Source organism: Camellia sinensis, chromosome 13 (assembly GCF_055761805.1).
Source record: "Camellia sinensis isolate YWXY chromosome 13, ASM5576180v1, whole genome shotgun sequence".
Classification (NCBI taxonomy): Eukaryota; Viridiplantae; Streptophyta; class Magnoliopsida; order Ericales; family Theaceae; genus Camellia; species Camellia sinensis.
The window spans coordinates 105,428,547-105,443,258 of NC_138973.1; the positions used below are offsets into that span (position 1 = coordinate 105,428,547).

At 32.6% G+C, this 14,712-nt stretch overlaps 1 protein-coding gene across 1 annotated transcript; it reads right to left on the reverse strand.

Moving 5' to 3' along the window:
- Positions 1-7,675: 7,675 nt before the first annotated feature.
- On the reverse strand, positions 7,676-13,916 carry LOC114304905 (uncharacterized). The gene is made up of 9 exons (XM_082900770.1): positions 13,448-13,916; positions 12,904-13,086; positions 12,487-12,713; positions 11,878-12,081; positions 11,693-11,782; positions 11,513-11,617; positions 9,432-9,866; positions 9,305-9,361; positions 7,676-7,814 (listed from the first exon to the last, which is right to left on the reverse strand). Exons 1-8 carry the CDS (start codon positions 13,914-13,916, stop codon positions 9,320-9,322), a joined length of 1,755 nt encoding a protein of 584 aa, XP_082756896.1. The 3' UTR covers positions 7,676-7,814; positions 9,305-9,319.
- Positions 13,917-14,712: the final 796 nt, after the last annotated feature.

The window sequence follows — 14,712 nt, forward strand, 5'->3', positions numbered from 1 at the left end:
TTTTTTGTTTCCTATTTCTCATTTTTTGCATATTTAGTAAATTTTTTACATCATACATGGAGCTGATATGTTAGTGATGCAGTAGATTCTGTTAAGTTTTTTTATGGAAGTTGGTTTAGGAGTAAAGTGAAAAATATTGCGAACATAAAGGGGCAAAGTGGGAAGATTGCAAACATAAAGAGTCAAAGTGAGAATGATTGAAAATATAATGGTTAAAGTGAGAAAAATTAAACTTAAAAGACCAAAGTAAAAAATGGATAAAATTTTAAGAAGGTAAAATATAATTTACTCCAAAAATTATAAAACGTAATATTATCAGGCCTAAAATGTTTATCATAATATATTCACAATGTGAACGCAAGATTATGTGTTAATAAATTTAATTATTTGATTAAATTATTATGAGTAAAATATGAATCTCTAATATTTTTTGAAACAAAAATTTATTTGATAATTTTATATGTTATATAATATTATTTTATTGTGATTATTTTCGTCAGTATGGAGTCAAGTTGGGTCACAAAAATGGTTAACATTTTTAATCTAAAGTTTCTCTCAATAGAGTAACGAATTGGCTTACAAGCTAAGATCAATGAGTTTTTATTTTTTATTTCGGTTTTGCTAGCCAAGCTAGCAAACAAGTTGCCTCTTACAGCCCAAAGGGGCCCAATGGAGTTTTAGCACCTAGACCTGGTACTAATCTCAATCTAAATCTCATTCAAGTTGGTCTACCCGAGGTTCAAACTTGGGTCGGATAAAATCCCAACAAGCTTAGGCTAGTCTGGAGCATTCTAGCCAAGTGATAACCCCCTACGCTCCATTACTTAGACCATCTCCAACGATGAACTAAACCTGGCATCAAATTTAAAATTTGATGAAAAAGTCACTTTTTTAAGCTCCAACGATTTCACCAAATCGATATCAAATTCAGAATTCAGCAAAAATAGTACCAAACTGAGTGCAGGCGAAGCATTGCACCAAATCACTGTTCCTAACCGTTGGGATGAGACGAACGGGTCGACCATCCAGTTGACCAACCGGTTAACCAACCGGTCGCCCCGGAGAAAGTTCAGACCGTTCACAAAAAAGTTCAAACCAGTCCAAAAAAAAAAAAAAAAAAAAAAATTTGCCTAGGTGGTCGACCACCCGGTCGACCGGCCAGTTGACCACCCAGTCGACCACCAAAAGTTGAAAAAGTTCAAAAAAAAAGGTTCAAACCGGTAAAAAAAAAAAAAAAAAAAAAAATTTTTTGCCGTTACCGGTCGACCGGCCGGTCAACCAACCGGTTGCCCAGCGCAAATTTGATGAAACGGATTTGATGTTGAACCGTTGGAGCGCGAAGTATCAAATTAAGGAAATGACCCCTTTTTGACTCAAATTTGGTGAAACATTTGGTACACCGTTGGAGATGCTCTTACTGAAGATGAATCAACATTACTCTACACATAAAATTTTCTGGTACATTATTGTTCTGAACCATCACATAAGGTTCATTTTGGAAAGTGAGTTATAATTCACTTATCAGATTATAACCCACTTCTCCTCTCATATAAAAATTGTTTATAAACAACTTTTAACCAAAAACTTGATTATAACTATCTTCCTAAAATAACTCTTAAATAAGTAAATTTGTATAAATTCTTACAAAATATGTAAGTGATTTTACAAGCTTGAGTAACTTAAACACAAATTTACATAAGTTAATTTATAAAATTTTGAGAAATCACAACTTCACATAGTTTTTATAAACATACGCAAGTTACCTCAAAAAATTACGCAAGTTAAATACAAATTTACATAAGTTAACCTATAAAAATTTGAGAATCGCAATTTAGTATAAGTTCTCACAAATATACGTAACTGACCTCACAAAATCGTGTAACTTTACACAAATTCACGTATGTTAATCCATAAAAATGTGTCGTGAAGTTATTACAAAAGTGTATAACTTATATCACAAAAATGTATAAGTAAATGACATACTATATGCCTTGCACAATCAAGAATTATCCTATAAGTAATGGAGACAATTTCAAATCAGTGTAATAGTTGAAAAATAATTACAAATTAATAATAAATTTTATCATTATTAATAATTAAAATTATAAACTTTTTTCATATATATGTAATAATTTTCTCAAAGTTTCAACCGAGGGGGGCCCTAAATATATTACCTAATGCTCTATAACTAGTGAATAAATTATCCGGGTTTTTTATTTTTTATTTTTAACTAAAATTATCCGGGGTTTGATCTGATGTTCCGACCCCTACCATACAAATACAAATTAACGCACCAATCTCATGAATAAAAACAATTGTTAAATCAAGTAGTTAAAAGATTGCATACACACTGTCCTTGCTCACCTGTATACGCCCCAACTGGAGTATTGTATTGTCCCTTAAAATAAAACCGTAATAATTTATTGATTCCTCATAAATAGGCCGGTGGAATTGGTTTTAAATTGCCAGTCAAATTTACGAATGAATTAAACTTTTAGATCAGATTTGATTCACAAGATTAAGGTCTTAATAATTTTATTAAATTAGTATAGTAATTATTATTTAATTGAATTAATAGAATAAATTATTCATTAAATTAATAATCTCATCTCTATCCCATTACTAATAATCTTACAAATTTATTAGATTAATTATCCATTAGATTAATAATCCTAAACCAAAATATTAAAATAAATATAGAATAATTGGACCCATAGATTAATAATCTCAATTCTATATTCTAATCTATCCAATCAAACATGCCCTTAAAAAATACTAAGCTCCCATATACACTCTTTGTAGTTCCTGAGATAAAATTCCCTTCCCATCCTCCGTCGGTTCCTCTTCGTACCCTTGTACCCTATTCACCCTTCGACGACACCTTAACCCTCGCCTCTACAATCTACATGAACCAATGACATAGGGTCGTAGATTGTCGGAGTGAGAGTAGGATTATACAAAATACCACTTAATTTATTAAAATTGTATCGATTCGTATTAATCTGTTCCGTTTTAATCGTTAACTGCAATTTAAACTTTAAAATTTATAATGTACCTTTCAAATTGCTCTGTTCCCCTATAGTTAATACATATATATTTTTTAACCTCTAATAAAATATCAAAGTAAAAATTAATATAAGAGAAATTTAATATATGAAATTTATTACAAATTAGTAATTATATATATGAAACATATTATGTAAAATTATTTTGTGTTATATATCTATGAAATATTATACAAATTAGTGTTATGTATTATGCAAATGTATGATAATTAGTTAGAATATTCTTCAATTTGTAAAAAACTGCTCAAACTGTAATTTGTCAATCTGTTAATCCACCATTTAATTTGTAATTTTACTTTCAAACCGTTCAAACCATACCGCGCACACCTCTAAGTGAGAGCCACAAGTGTGGAAGGAAACTGGGAAACAATGAAGGTTAGAGAGGGTTTGGAAGTAGTAGCCCTATTGTGTAGATAAGGGGATACCTGGGAAATACAGTAGCATAGGAAGGTGTAAAAGCACTGAAGGGTGACGAGAGAATGGTGAGGAGCAACTGAATGGTGACAAAGGAAGGGTGAAGAGGGGTTGGAGGATGTTTAAGGTAGGGCTTTCAAAGAAGACAGGCGAGGAACAATTTAACTATGTGGGGATCAAAAAAACAATGGAGAGTCCAAAAATGTTATGTGGTGGTTATTAGTAGCATCGTTTTCTTAGTTGTTTAATTTATAATTTTTATTTTTGAAAGTATAAGGCAAGAAAATAGATTTGAAAGAGAAGGCTTCAAAGGTCTTTGGCTAATTGAGCATATGTCTTTGTCCCAAACAAAAAATTGCAAGTTTTAGTACTAAAATTTTACATTTAAAAGGCCATGTTTGTTTGGCGAATTAAATTGGATATAATTGTTAATGAAGAGATAATTAATGAGGAGATAATTAATGAAAAGATTATAAATGTGAGAAGATTAAATAAAAGTGTATTTATTTTGATGATAATGTGAGAAATGATTATTGATGGGATTGTTAAATTATTTTTATATAAAATAAATAAAAATATTATTTATATATTAAAAAAATTCTAAAAACAAATATGTGCAGTTGGCAAAAAAACAAAAAGGGCCACATGCACTCTAATCCGTTAGACTATTTTCTCAATCCCACTTTTCCTACAGTTATACTAATCCGGTCACTGAGGGGTATTATGAATACCACTGGAGTGTTAGTCCAAGAGTTTTAAGCACTCGTTTGGCATACTTTGGGGCTAAAAGACTATTTTAGTATATAAAAGAAATAAGACAAAATAGGTTAAAAAATTAATAAGATATAATGTCACATTCAAATCATAACCATTTTATTTTTAGACTTTTCTTAAGTGTGCAACTTACACCTTACATTTACGCCTTTCTGTTTGCTGTCCTGTTTTATGTTTATACCTTCCACTTACACCTTTTGTGTTGGTTGCATATGGTATGCAACCTTAAGGGGTTGCACACCATAACAGCACCCTTTATTTTTTTTCTCACAAAAATCAAAAAAAGTTGAAAATTCTATTTCAAATGAAATTTTTTAACCCCAAACTAACATAATTAAAAAATCAACTCACATCCTAAATGAACCCAGAACCAAATATGAATTTATGACCCAATAGCTATCTTTATCCAATCCAACCCTCCAAATGCCCGAACAGACGTGACCGAATTTCAAGGTTCATTGTTTTCCATTTTGTAAAATTTCCAAACAAATGTCTTCCTTTTCTTCTATTTCACACCAAATAGCTATTAAATTGAGGCTTGGAAGTTTTCTAGTATTCACGCAATTGGAGAACAGGTGAAAGCAGCTCAAGCTCTTCCATTTCTTAACCACTTGTTAAGACCTGATTAGCTTTTGCACAACTGACTAAAGTGACTCTCTCTCAAGCATTTTTTCTTAGAAAAAAAATGAAAAGAAAAATTTTTACACATTATGTGCCATCATAATTTTGGGGCACTTTATCCTAATCAATTTTGTTTATTAAATTTGGATTAAAAAGAAAGGGAAAAAAAAAGTGAGCCATTGATTGATAATGAGTAAAATTGGATGTATAATAAAAATGAGGTGATTTCTTGTAAAATGTGGCAGATTCCAATAATTAAAAAAAATATATATGAGAATAACTTCTCTTCAATCTTATAGGAATTGAAAAATACTACCGAGTTTTAAAATTATATCACATCAATACTTTTTATAAATTTATATTTAAATTTTTTCTACCTACCGACGCATTAAATATTGAGTAAGGTTTTTTACTAAGATCTAATGTTAGTTTTATAAATAAGTACCCAAAATCTAAACTACTAATTTACAAAATGTTGCATTCGTTGCTCGAACTAGTCGTTCAGTTCAAAAATCAAAATTTGGAGAGTAGCTCGGCCAAAAAAATAATTAAGATAAATTAGAAACACATTTCTTGAGATTTTCTTAAAATATGAATTATTCCTTTTGAATTTGAAAATTACATCTTGTCCCTTGAAATTTATAATTTTATAACAAATTGTTCATTTTATTAATAAATCATCAATTTAATTAATAATATTTAATAATGTCAAAAATTTATTTTAATTAATAATTTAAGTAATTTTATTATTATATATGTGAACAATTAGAAATTTTATTTTTTTAACTAATTTTGTTAAATAAAAAATTATGACAAGTAAGTATTTGTAATTTTTTAAACTATAAAAGACAATCTGTATTTTAAATAAATCTCATAAGATGTATTTATAATTTAGCTAAACAAGTATTACTAGTACATCACACATTATGACCTTACTACAAATGTTATTAAATTTACCACTTAAAAATAAAAAAAGGTTTTGAATTGTCTTTGTCACATATAATTATCATATTTACAAAGTGGGGTTTGGATGTTTGGGAATTACATGAATTTTTTTCGCTTTCTCAGCTATTTTAGGCCTCATCGTTTGAGACTTTATTAGGGTTTATCTGTTCATGCGTAGAAACTATTGGAGAATAAAATTTTGTTCTCCATGGATTTTTTTTTTGTTGGTTTGGATCATGTTATTATAACTTCATCACTTTGGATTTAAAATATTTTTCAATAAAATGTATAGCTTTGATCAGTGCTAGATTGGATAATTAATTATGTTACCAAGATTTCTAACATAAGGATTTCAATATGTTAGAATACATAAAATAAGATTAGTTTGCTCTATGATAATACTATCGAGTATCCCAAAAAGGGATGATATAACATAAAGTCACAATAATATGATGAGATTAAGATATGGAAAATGTCTCGTAATTCAAATTTTGTGGCTCAAAAGTGGCTCAAATGGCCAAAACGACGTCGTTTTGGCTATTTTTATGTTGTTCTGTACTCAAAACGACGTCGTTTTGGCTATTTTTATGTTGTTCTGTACTCAAAACGACGTCGTTTTGGCCATTTGAGCCACTTTTGAGCCACAAAATTTGAGTTACGTAGCATTGTCATTAAGATATTTGACCCCTTACCTGCATGGATCACAATGAATTAGTGTCGTGCTCAGGGGCGAGAATAATTCAGTTTGATTCAGGCATCGTTTGGTTTTGGCTTTTTTAGTTGATTTTTTGACTTTTTTTTATTCTTTTAGCTTGAGACTTTTTTAGTCGTTTGGTATTCTTGTTTGGCTTTTTTTGACTTTTTGACTTTAGAATGACAAAATTGCCCTTAGTATAGAATGATACTTTTTTTGACTTTTTGTTTTTATATGGGATATTTTGTTACTTTTGTAGGTTTTTTTGTTTTTTTGTGATTTTTTAACTTTTTTTTTGGTCTTTTGTGATTATATAGTTTGGGAGGAAAACCAAACCAAGGCTCATTTTACAAGTAACTATTACTACGGTTTTAAGAAATTTGAAACCAAATCAAATAATGAAAATCTTGGAACTAAACTAGTCTAAATTAATAAAACGTGGTTCGAATTGGTTTGGAACACTACAGGAAATTCGTTTTTTAGCGGCGTTTTAAAAACGCCGCGAAAATCCTAAAAAACGCCGTAATATCTTATAGTGACGTGTAAAATTTTCGCCGCTGATAGGGTCGCCGCAATAGCTACACAACGTTTGAAAAACGTCGCTAAAAACATTATACGGCGTTTCTTAAAACGCCGCAAAATCTTTGACGACCGTCTGGCCCCTATTAACGTGTGACGTGAGAATGACGTCATTTAGTGGCGTTTTTTTATTTGTTTATAATAAAATATGTGAGGTCACAATGACGTCATTTTGTGGCATTTTTCAAAAACGCCACTTTTTTTTTTTTCTTTTTTTTTGGGGGGAGGGGGGGTGGTGGTGGTTAGTGGGTTCCCTGCTGCTGGTGGTGGAAACTGAATTCACAATTTGGGGATCTCATGTTTTATGTTTGCAACCAAACTGCTAGATTTAAAATCAATCCTCAATACATGCCATATACATGCATAATATAATCTCACCGGAATCATCATTTCAAGTAAAAATTTCACATCTAGTGTCATATACATGCATATTGTCAACTAAGACATCTAAACAACCATGAGTTAGTAACACATTGTTTCCATAGGATGCAATTCAAACAAAGGATTCCATGCCCACATTGAGTTTTAGAAACTAAAGACAACCAAAAAAAATTTGAGTACGGTTTGTTGACTTCCAAGTCTTGTAGCTTCTTTTCATGGTAATCTAAAAGATCAACCTTGTGTCCAAACAATCCCAAAAAGCCATCACGCCTCAACCTTTCTCGAGTACGGTTTGTTGACTTCAAGCGAACAAGCCTCCTATTCAATTTATCTGCATCACTCTAGAAGAAGAAAAGAAGAAAAAAATCAAATAATTAGAAGTCACAAAGGAAAAAGAAAGCAAGTTGATATAGTTTTAAGATGTGCACTAAACCACATCTGAAGTGTTATATCTAAAATAATTTTGTTCTAATGCTCCAATTGAACAATGTATGAAAAGGAGTGCAGACTGCAACTAATTTAATATTCCAAAAGGCTCAAAATTTCATTCACATGAACCAATTACACACAAAAAAATGACGATGATAATAATAAGAGCACAATAAACTATTCTAAGCTTTTAAGTATGCCTTGAGACACTTAATTGAAGAAAATAATTATCCGATGTCTTGAACCACTAGCTTCCGTATTTCTACTAAAAGGCTGCTATGAACAAATAAATAAAAACACAAAGCCTATAAAAAGTTTAAAAATTGATTACTTATTGAAACAAGAGCTCGTTAAAAAGCTAAAAGGCGATAAAAAAAACAGCTAAAAAGCTTATCCAAATATGAAAGATACCAATCTGAATCATCTTATACAGGTTGCGCATGTCCTCATTTTCTCGGTATGTAAATCATTAAAGATGTTAATGAATCCTATCCTATTGCAACCTTAGAGCATTTGATTGATGGACTTTTCTTGTTAAAGGGTTATTCATTCAGCATCCTTTAGGTATACTAGTAAACGAAGCCACTCTCCGTATCAAAAATTTGTATAAATTTTGACTCATTTTTTTTAGGATTTGATAACAGATTTGTTTTGGTTCTTGACTTCTCCGAATTTTTCAACCCTAGCTAGTTGACACTGGTGAAAGAAGAAGAGATCTTGTTGGGATAATTTGTTGTTTGAAGTCTACTTGAATCATCTCTAGTTTGAGAAACAACTTTATCATCACCAGTTAAATGAGTTGAATCTATCACCAGACCTACAAAGTTGCATAATGATCTTATATTGTTCATGTTCTATTTGTTTCCTAGATGTCTTGTATTTATCTATTGTTGATTGGGACAATCAATGCACACTACAAATTTTTTTTTTTTTGTACCTTGCTCATGATATGATTTGTTTCAAGTCCAGCATATCTAGCACAACATTCTTCAAGACCGATAGACATGGATCTTTTGTCTTCAAGACCACTAGCTTCCGTATTTCTACTAAAAGGCTGCTATGTCTTGAGACTTCCTCATTCCATATATTTCTGTTTAGTATCTCTTTCCATTCATGAACCAAATTGAAGAAAAGCATTATCAACTAATTTTATACAAAACCCCCAAATGGAGGGAGTGTCATAATGACACTTTTAGATGTTAACTAAACATCTACTTCTTATGCAAAGGACTAAAGCGAGGAACCACAAAAACCCATACAGACATTCTATAAAATAAGTTAGTTTGCTTACCATTGATGTGGCTGATGTTTGGATGCATAGAAATAGGCAATCCTTTTTGATAAAATATAGTTAAACTCCTTTTTGAGGAAGCAAATCCAACTATAATGGTTTAGAATGAACCTGAGTTTGTCATATCTACTTCTTCTTCTTCTTCTTTTCTTTCTTTGATATGTGAACCTGCATTTGATAAGAATAAATAACATGAATAAAATGTCATATGAAAATTTCATAATTAACTTTTACTCACTTCCTCGGACGAACGATGACAATTAAATGATGAGGTGTATGCATGGGATTGTTGTTGTGAATGCACATGTGTAGCAGCTGGTGCAACAGGCCCACCCATGGCCTGTTGAGACTCCAATTGCTCTATTCGGGCTTGTTGAGCTTGGATTGTGCTTTGCATCTCCATTTGTACTTTCTGTTGATTAAGCATAGCGTCCATCATCTCCTTCATTTGCATCTCCATTTGTGCTTTATATTGGTTAAGTTGCTCTTGAACTTGCGTTTGGATGATACGAGTTTGTTCTTGCGATTGCCTATATCCGCCTCCAAAGACATCTGTCGGGGAAGGACCCAATCCATATGTTCGAACACGACCAGGTCGCTCAGGCCCTAGAACCTGTGTGATAATTTCTTCATCTGTAGCATTGGATTGCGCCCCAAGGTCCTTCATTTGTGTCTACAATTGTTAATTAGTAATTAGCCACCAATAAAATTGTTCATAACGAGTGCTGTTAAATGTAACCTACTTCCATTGGGCCATATGAATTCAATAACATCATCAATCCAGATTCAAAATTGTTTCATTGACACTTCCACTTCATATGCTCAAATTCAGAGATTTGGCAGCAAAAAAAGGTAAATGGAATCGAACAAGAAGCTTTCACTAAATTATAGATTTAATGTTATTATAGATTTATAATTTATAAATTAGACCTAATCATTAAATTTATAAATTATAGTATTCATAGCTAATCTATAATCTATGAATACCTAATCAATTAGCAAACGAAGTACTAAGTAAGGCTGATTCTGTAGAATCTGTGTTTGAGGCTGTCAACAAACATAGAATCAGTGTTTGAATCTGTAGAATTAATTGGTTGGTGAGCTCCCATCTCAAGGTGATTCTGTAGAATCTATGTTTGAGGCTGTCAACAAGGTGAAACTTGATTTTTGCAGTGGAGTATGGGAATCAGTACCCCAAGCTGCTTGTGATCTAATTGCTCATACACTTACAAGGGATGTTTCAGCGAGGTTCAATGCTGACGAAGTACTAAGTAAGCCTCAATATACTTCTCTTGCTTTCATTAGGCTGCATTTTGGTAATCAGATAACTAGGCACAGGAAGGGTTCACTTCTCTTATTGCTACCATTTTGGTTGTCTAAAATGAACGAAATGACTAATTTTGTTGGAAGTTGTATACCAATCTGTTTTAAATCTCCATTCATCTCATTTTTTTCATTTTTTTTTCACTAGAAACATGTGCAAGGATGAATCAGATGGGTAAGTGTTCTGTCTCATTCACCCCCAGTTCCGTAGCATTCTTTTACTTTTGGCTTTGTTAAAGCCAAATGAAACCGTTGTCTTATCTCTTTGTACATTAATGATCCAATTTATATTTTCTCAGATCATCCGTGGATTTTGCCCCATACAGAATCCACATTGAAGACACTGGCTTCCATGCCAAAAATGGATAACCATGTAAGATTGACTTCACGAAAACTGACTGCCAGACATGCAGTGGAGTTGGAGAGAAACAAGGTAGTAACCAGCACCTCTCTCAGTGATGACTCTATGTTAGCCTTCTCATCCAATAACTCGACTAAGAAGACAGAAGATGACAACTATGGTTTTGTTGATGCCCTCGCTATGGAGATTTCGCGTAGGAGGATATCTGAGCCAAAGAGAAGCAGGTTATGTGTCCCTGCCAGCCCAATCCAACAGGAGTGCCCCTCTAACATAAAGGTTAACAACCTCTGTATAGCATTTTGACTCTGCTGAAGATGACTTACCTCCGGAGGGGCTTAACTTGACACTTGATAGCGAAGGGGAAGAAGCCATGGTTAGCTACTTTTCGACAACAAAGTAATCACTCGAGAGTCTTTAATTTCCTGTATAAATCGAGGGTATTATTAACTAGCACGTTAAGTGCTCATGTGATGTAAGTTTATGCCTGACCTAACAAATTATGTATGCGGGTTTGTTTCTCCTTTTTCCCTAGTAATTTCATAACATTTCTTTAAAAAATAAATAAAGAAACAAATATGAGACAAATATCTAATACATTCCATACATGCAAAGTATATAATTATGGTGCTACATACCATGACCTCAACAACTTTATCATTACTTGGTTTGTTATCCTTCGTGTACCCAGCCATCCACACCTCTAAGCGAGTTGCAGGAACTCCATTCTTCTTATTAGTTTCCTATAATTACACTTAAAATTAAGTAACAAAATCAAAATATACAATTTCAATTTGAAACATAAAGAAACTATATACCTCTACTCGAACAACTGAGAATGGTTTTCTTCCAGTTATGTGATTTAATGTCTTCTTCTTCCGAATTTCTTTGTTTTTTATACTTTTTTTCTGTTACATATGAACACAAACACAAGATAATTTATTAATTAACAAACTCATCTTATGAGATTACGAAAGAGTTCAATAAACAATTTAAATGATACCTGTGCCTTCCGAGTGCCCCAATAATAGACTAAGCTTCGCCATTGATGCTCATGTACTCTTTCGGGCCGATGAGTTAACCTATCAGCATCGTTGTCGAATGGCGTATACCCCAATTGTTTAACTCTAGCCTTCCACTCTCTCCATTTTTTTCCAACAGATGCCAAAACAAATTTCTTCATTGACTCGTCGGCATCTGTATTGATCTGCAAATAATTGGCAACTTTGTGACTATTGCATACACACAGCAGCAACAACATACACGCAGCAGCATACACACAGCAGCAGAAAGAAAAAAAAATACAAAATAAGAAAAATAAAACTATAAAATAATAGTAATTTGGTAAAACAGAGATTCCTCTAAAGTTGTAGAGATAGCCCAAGAAAGCAAATGACTATTGTGTAAGTACATGTAATTACTTGTATAAATACACACACATATATACATAGATATTCAGCTACTTCATCGAATTCTTTCTGTTCGAATTATTCAAGGAAACAACAAAAGGAAGAAACAAAACAAACTAGCAACTATAAAATATGAAACAAATAAAATAAATAATAACAAATTAAGATTAAAATTGATATGTAAAATGAAATAATTCTTTTACCTTTACTTCTCTCCAAATTCTCTCTTTGTTTTCCTTCGGTACATGGCTCCAAGTTCTATAAGTGAGGGGCATAAGGTTCCCATCTCGAGCTAAAACACCCAAACGAGAAGCCAAGGGTGTATACCCGTCAACCACTTGGTTTAACTCATTAGGCACAATATGTAAAATGCCACCACTTGGGTTCCAATCACTACCATGCATGAGTGTTGGGCCTCTCGAACTATGACCTACTCATCCAAATATCAATATCAAGTTAGAAGATACTAGAAAGAATGATAATACAAGAATTGAGCAGACAATGGAGCAAATGGAGTAGTGTCACTTAGTTTAAAAAAAAGAAATATAAACATCAAAAGAAAAAAGAACATCAACAGAGAAATCTAATGGAGTAATTCAATTGAATAAAATAATTCATACCAGCAGTAGTGTCATGTGTCGAACCAGTACTCGATGATGTACTAGGCAAGCTACCTGGAGGATACCATGACATGGGTGGATCAGGTATGATGCGTGTACTCTCCTCTGAACTCTCATCTGAACTCCCACTATAAGAACTCTCATCTGCACTCCCACTGTAAGAACTCTCAGAATTTGCAGAGGCTGAATGTTACCACAAGCATACGTGTAGAATTTTATGGGTTAGCAATGAATATAAAGTACAAAATATTAAAAAATTTCTCTACAAATTTAAATTTTAAACACAATCTTAATATAACAGATATGATCTTTCTCAAGGACATAAAAGGTTGTCTCAAGGACAATCACGTTGAAAAGTAAACAAATGACGCATTTTAAAAGCAAAGGTTTCATTAACATGAATATCCATGCTAAAAGCACAAATGTAACAATGAATATGAAACAAAATTACAATATCATATCATTTCTTCATCATCTTCAGATTGTGTCTGTGTCGATATCCTAAGAGGTCCAATAGTTTCATCAATAGTTGTTCTAACTTCACCTTGCCTAACCCAATTTATGTCCTCTTCACAAGCAAACGAAGTTGCATCTAACTCTTGGTCGCCAAATCCTTCCACTTCATTGTGATGTTCTCCGTCATTAATTGGTTGTTCTCTACACACCTCATACAAGTCTCTAGGTTTCATCTTGACTACAACATCCCAATCAGCTTCAACGGGATCATTAACATAGAAAACTTGTTGTGCCTGAGATGCTAGGATGAATGGCTCATCACTATTTTGTTTCTTTGTATATAACAAATGATTGAAATTAACAAGTGTGAAACCAAACCCATCCTGCTTCAGTCCTTTGTTGTTGTCAATCCAGTCGCACATGAATAGCACATATCTACGGTCGTATGAGTAATACAATTCAATAATATCTGTCACATATCCATAGTATGCTACTTCACCTTCCACAGGATTCATGTCTCTGGTACTTGCATAGCTACAAGTCTTTGCTTTCACCATAACCCCACTATTTTGAGTTTTTCTTCTCCACTCACGACTCCTCGTATGATACCTAGTACCATTAATTATATACCCATTGAATCTCGTGGCCTTTTTACTAGGTCCCAATGCCAAAGTTTTAATCTCATCTGGCAACACAACATTTTCAATAGCTAGAAGCTCTTCAACCTATTTTTACAAAGTCAACAAAATTAAACATCAACTAACAGAGAATTAAAAATTGAAAACATGAGAATTGAAAATTAAAAACATGTAAGTTATTAGTATTTACATGAGAATTAAACCATCTGGGAAACTCATCATTGTGACGGCGATCCGCATCAAAATCTTTAAGACGACGATGTGACCGCTTAATAAAATCACGATGCTCCCTATACATTTAAAGTACTTATAAAATGCAAGATACTTATTAATGGTATCAATAAAATTTTGGAACAAAGATTGTATCTTACTCTCGATATGGGACAACCGCAGCAGTGTTAAATAACACATACCGATGAGCTTGTACCCATGATGTGTTATCAAGCGCAAACCCTTTTCCTTTTCCTAAAGCATGACCCAGTAATATCCCAGGATTGTCGCTAACATCGTAATTCCTTATTGGTCGATTCAATTTTGACTCGACATCATCCAAGTACCTTGAGCAAAAGGTCATACACTCTTCAACTAAGTATCCCTCTGCAATTGAACCTTCTGGATGACTTCGATTACGCATATATGACTTAAGTGTCTTAAGATACCTATAAACAAACAAATGCACACATGACTTTCAATTATAAACAAACAAATGACTACA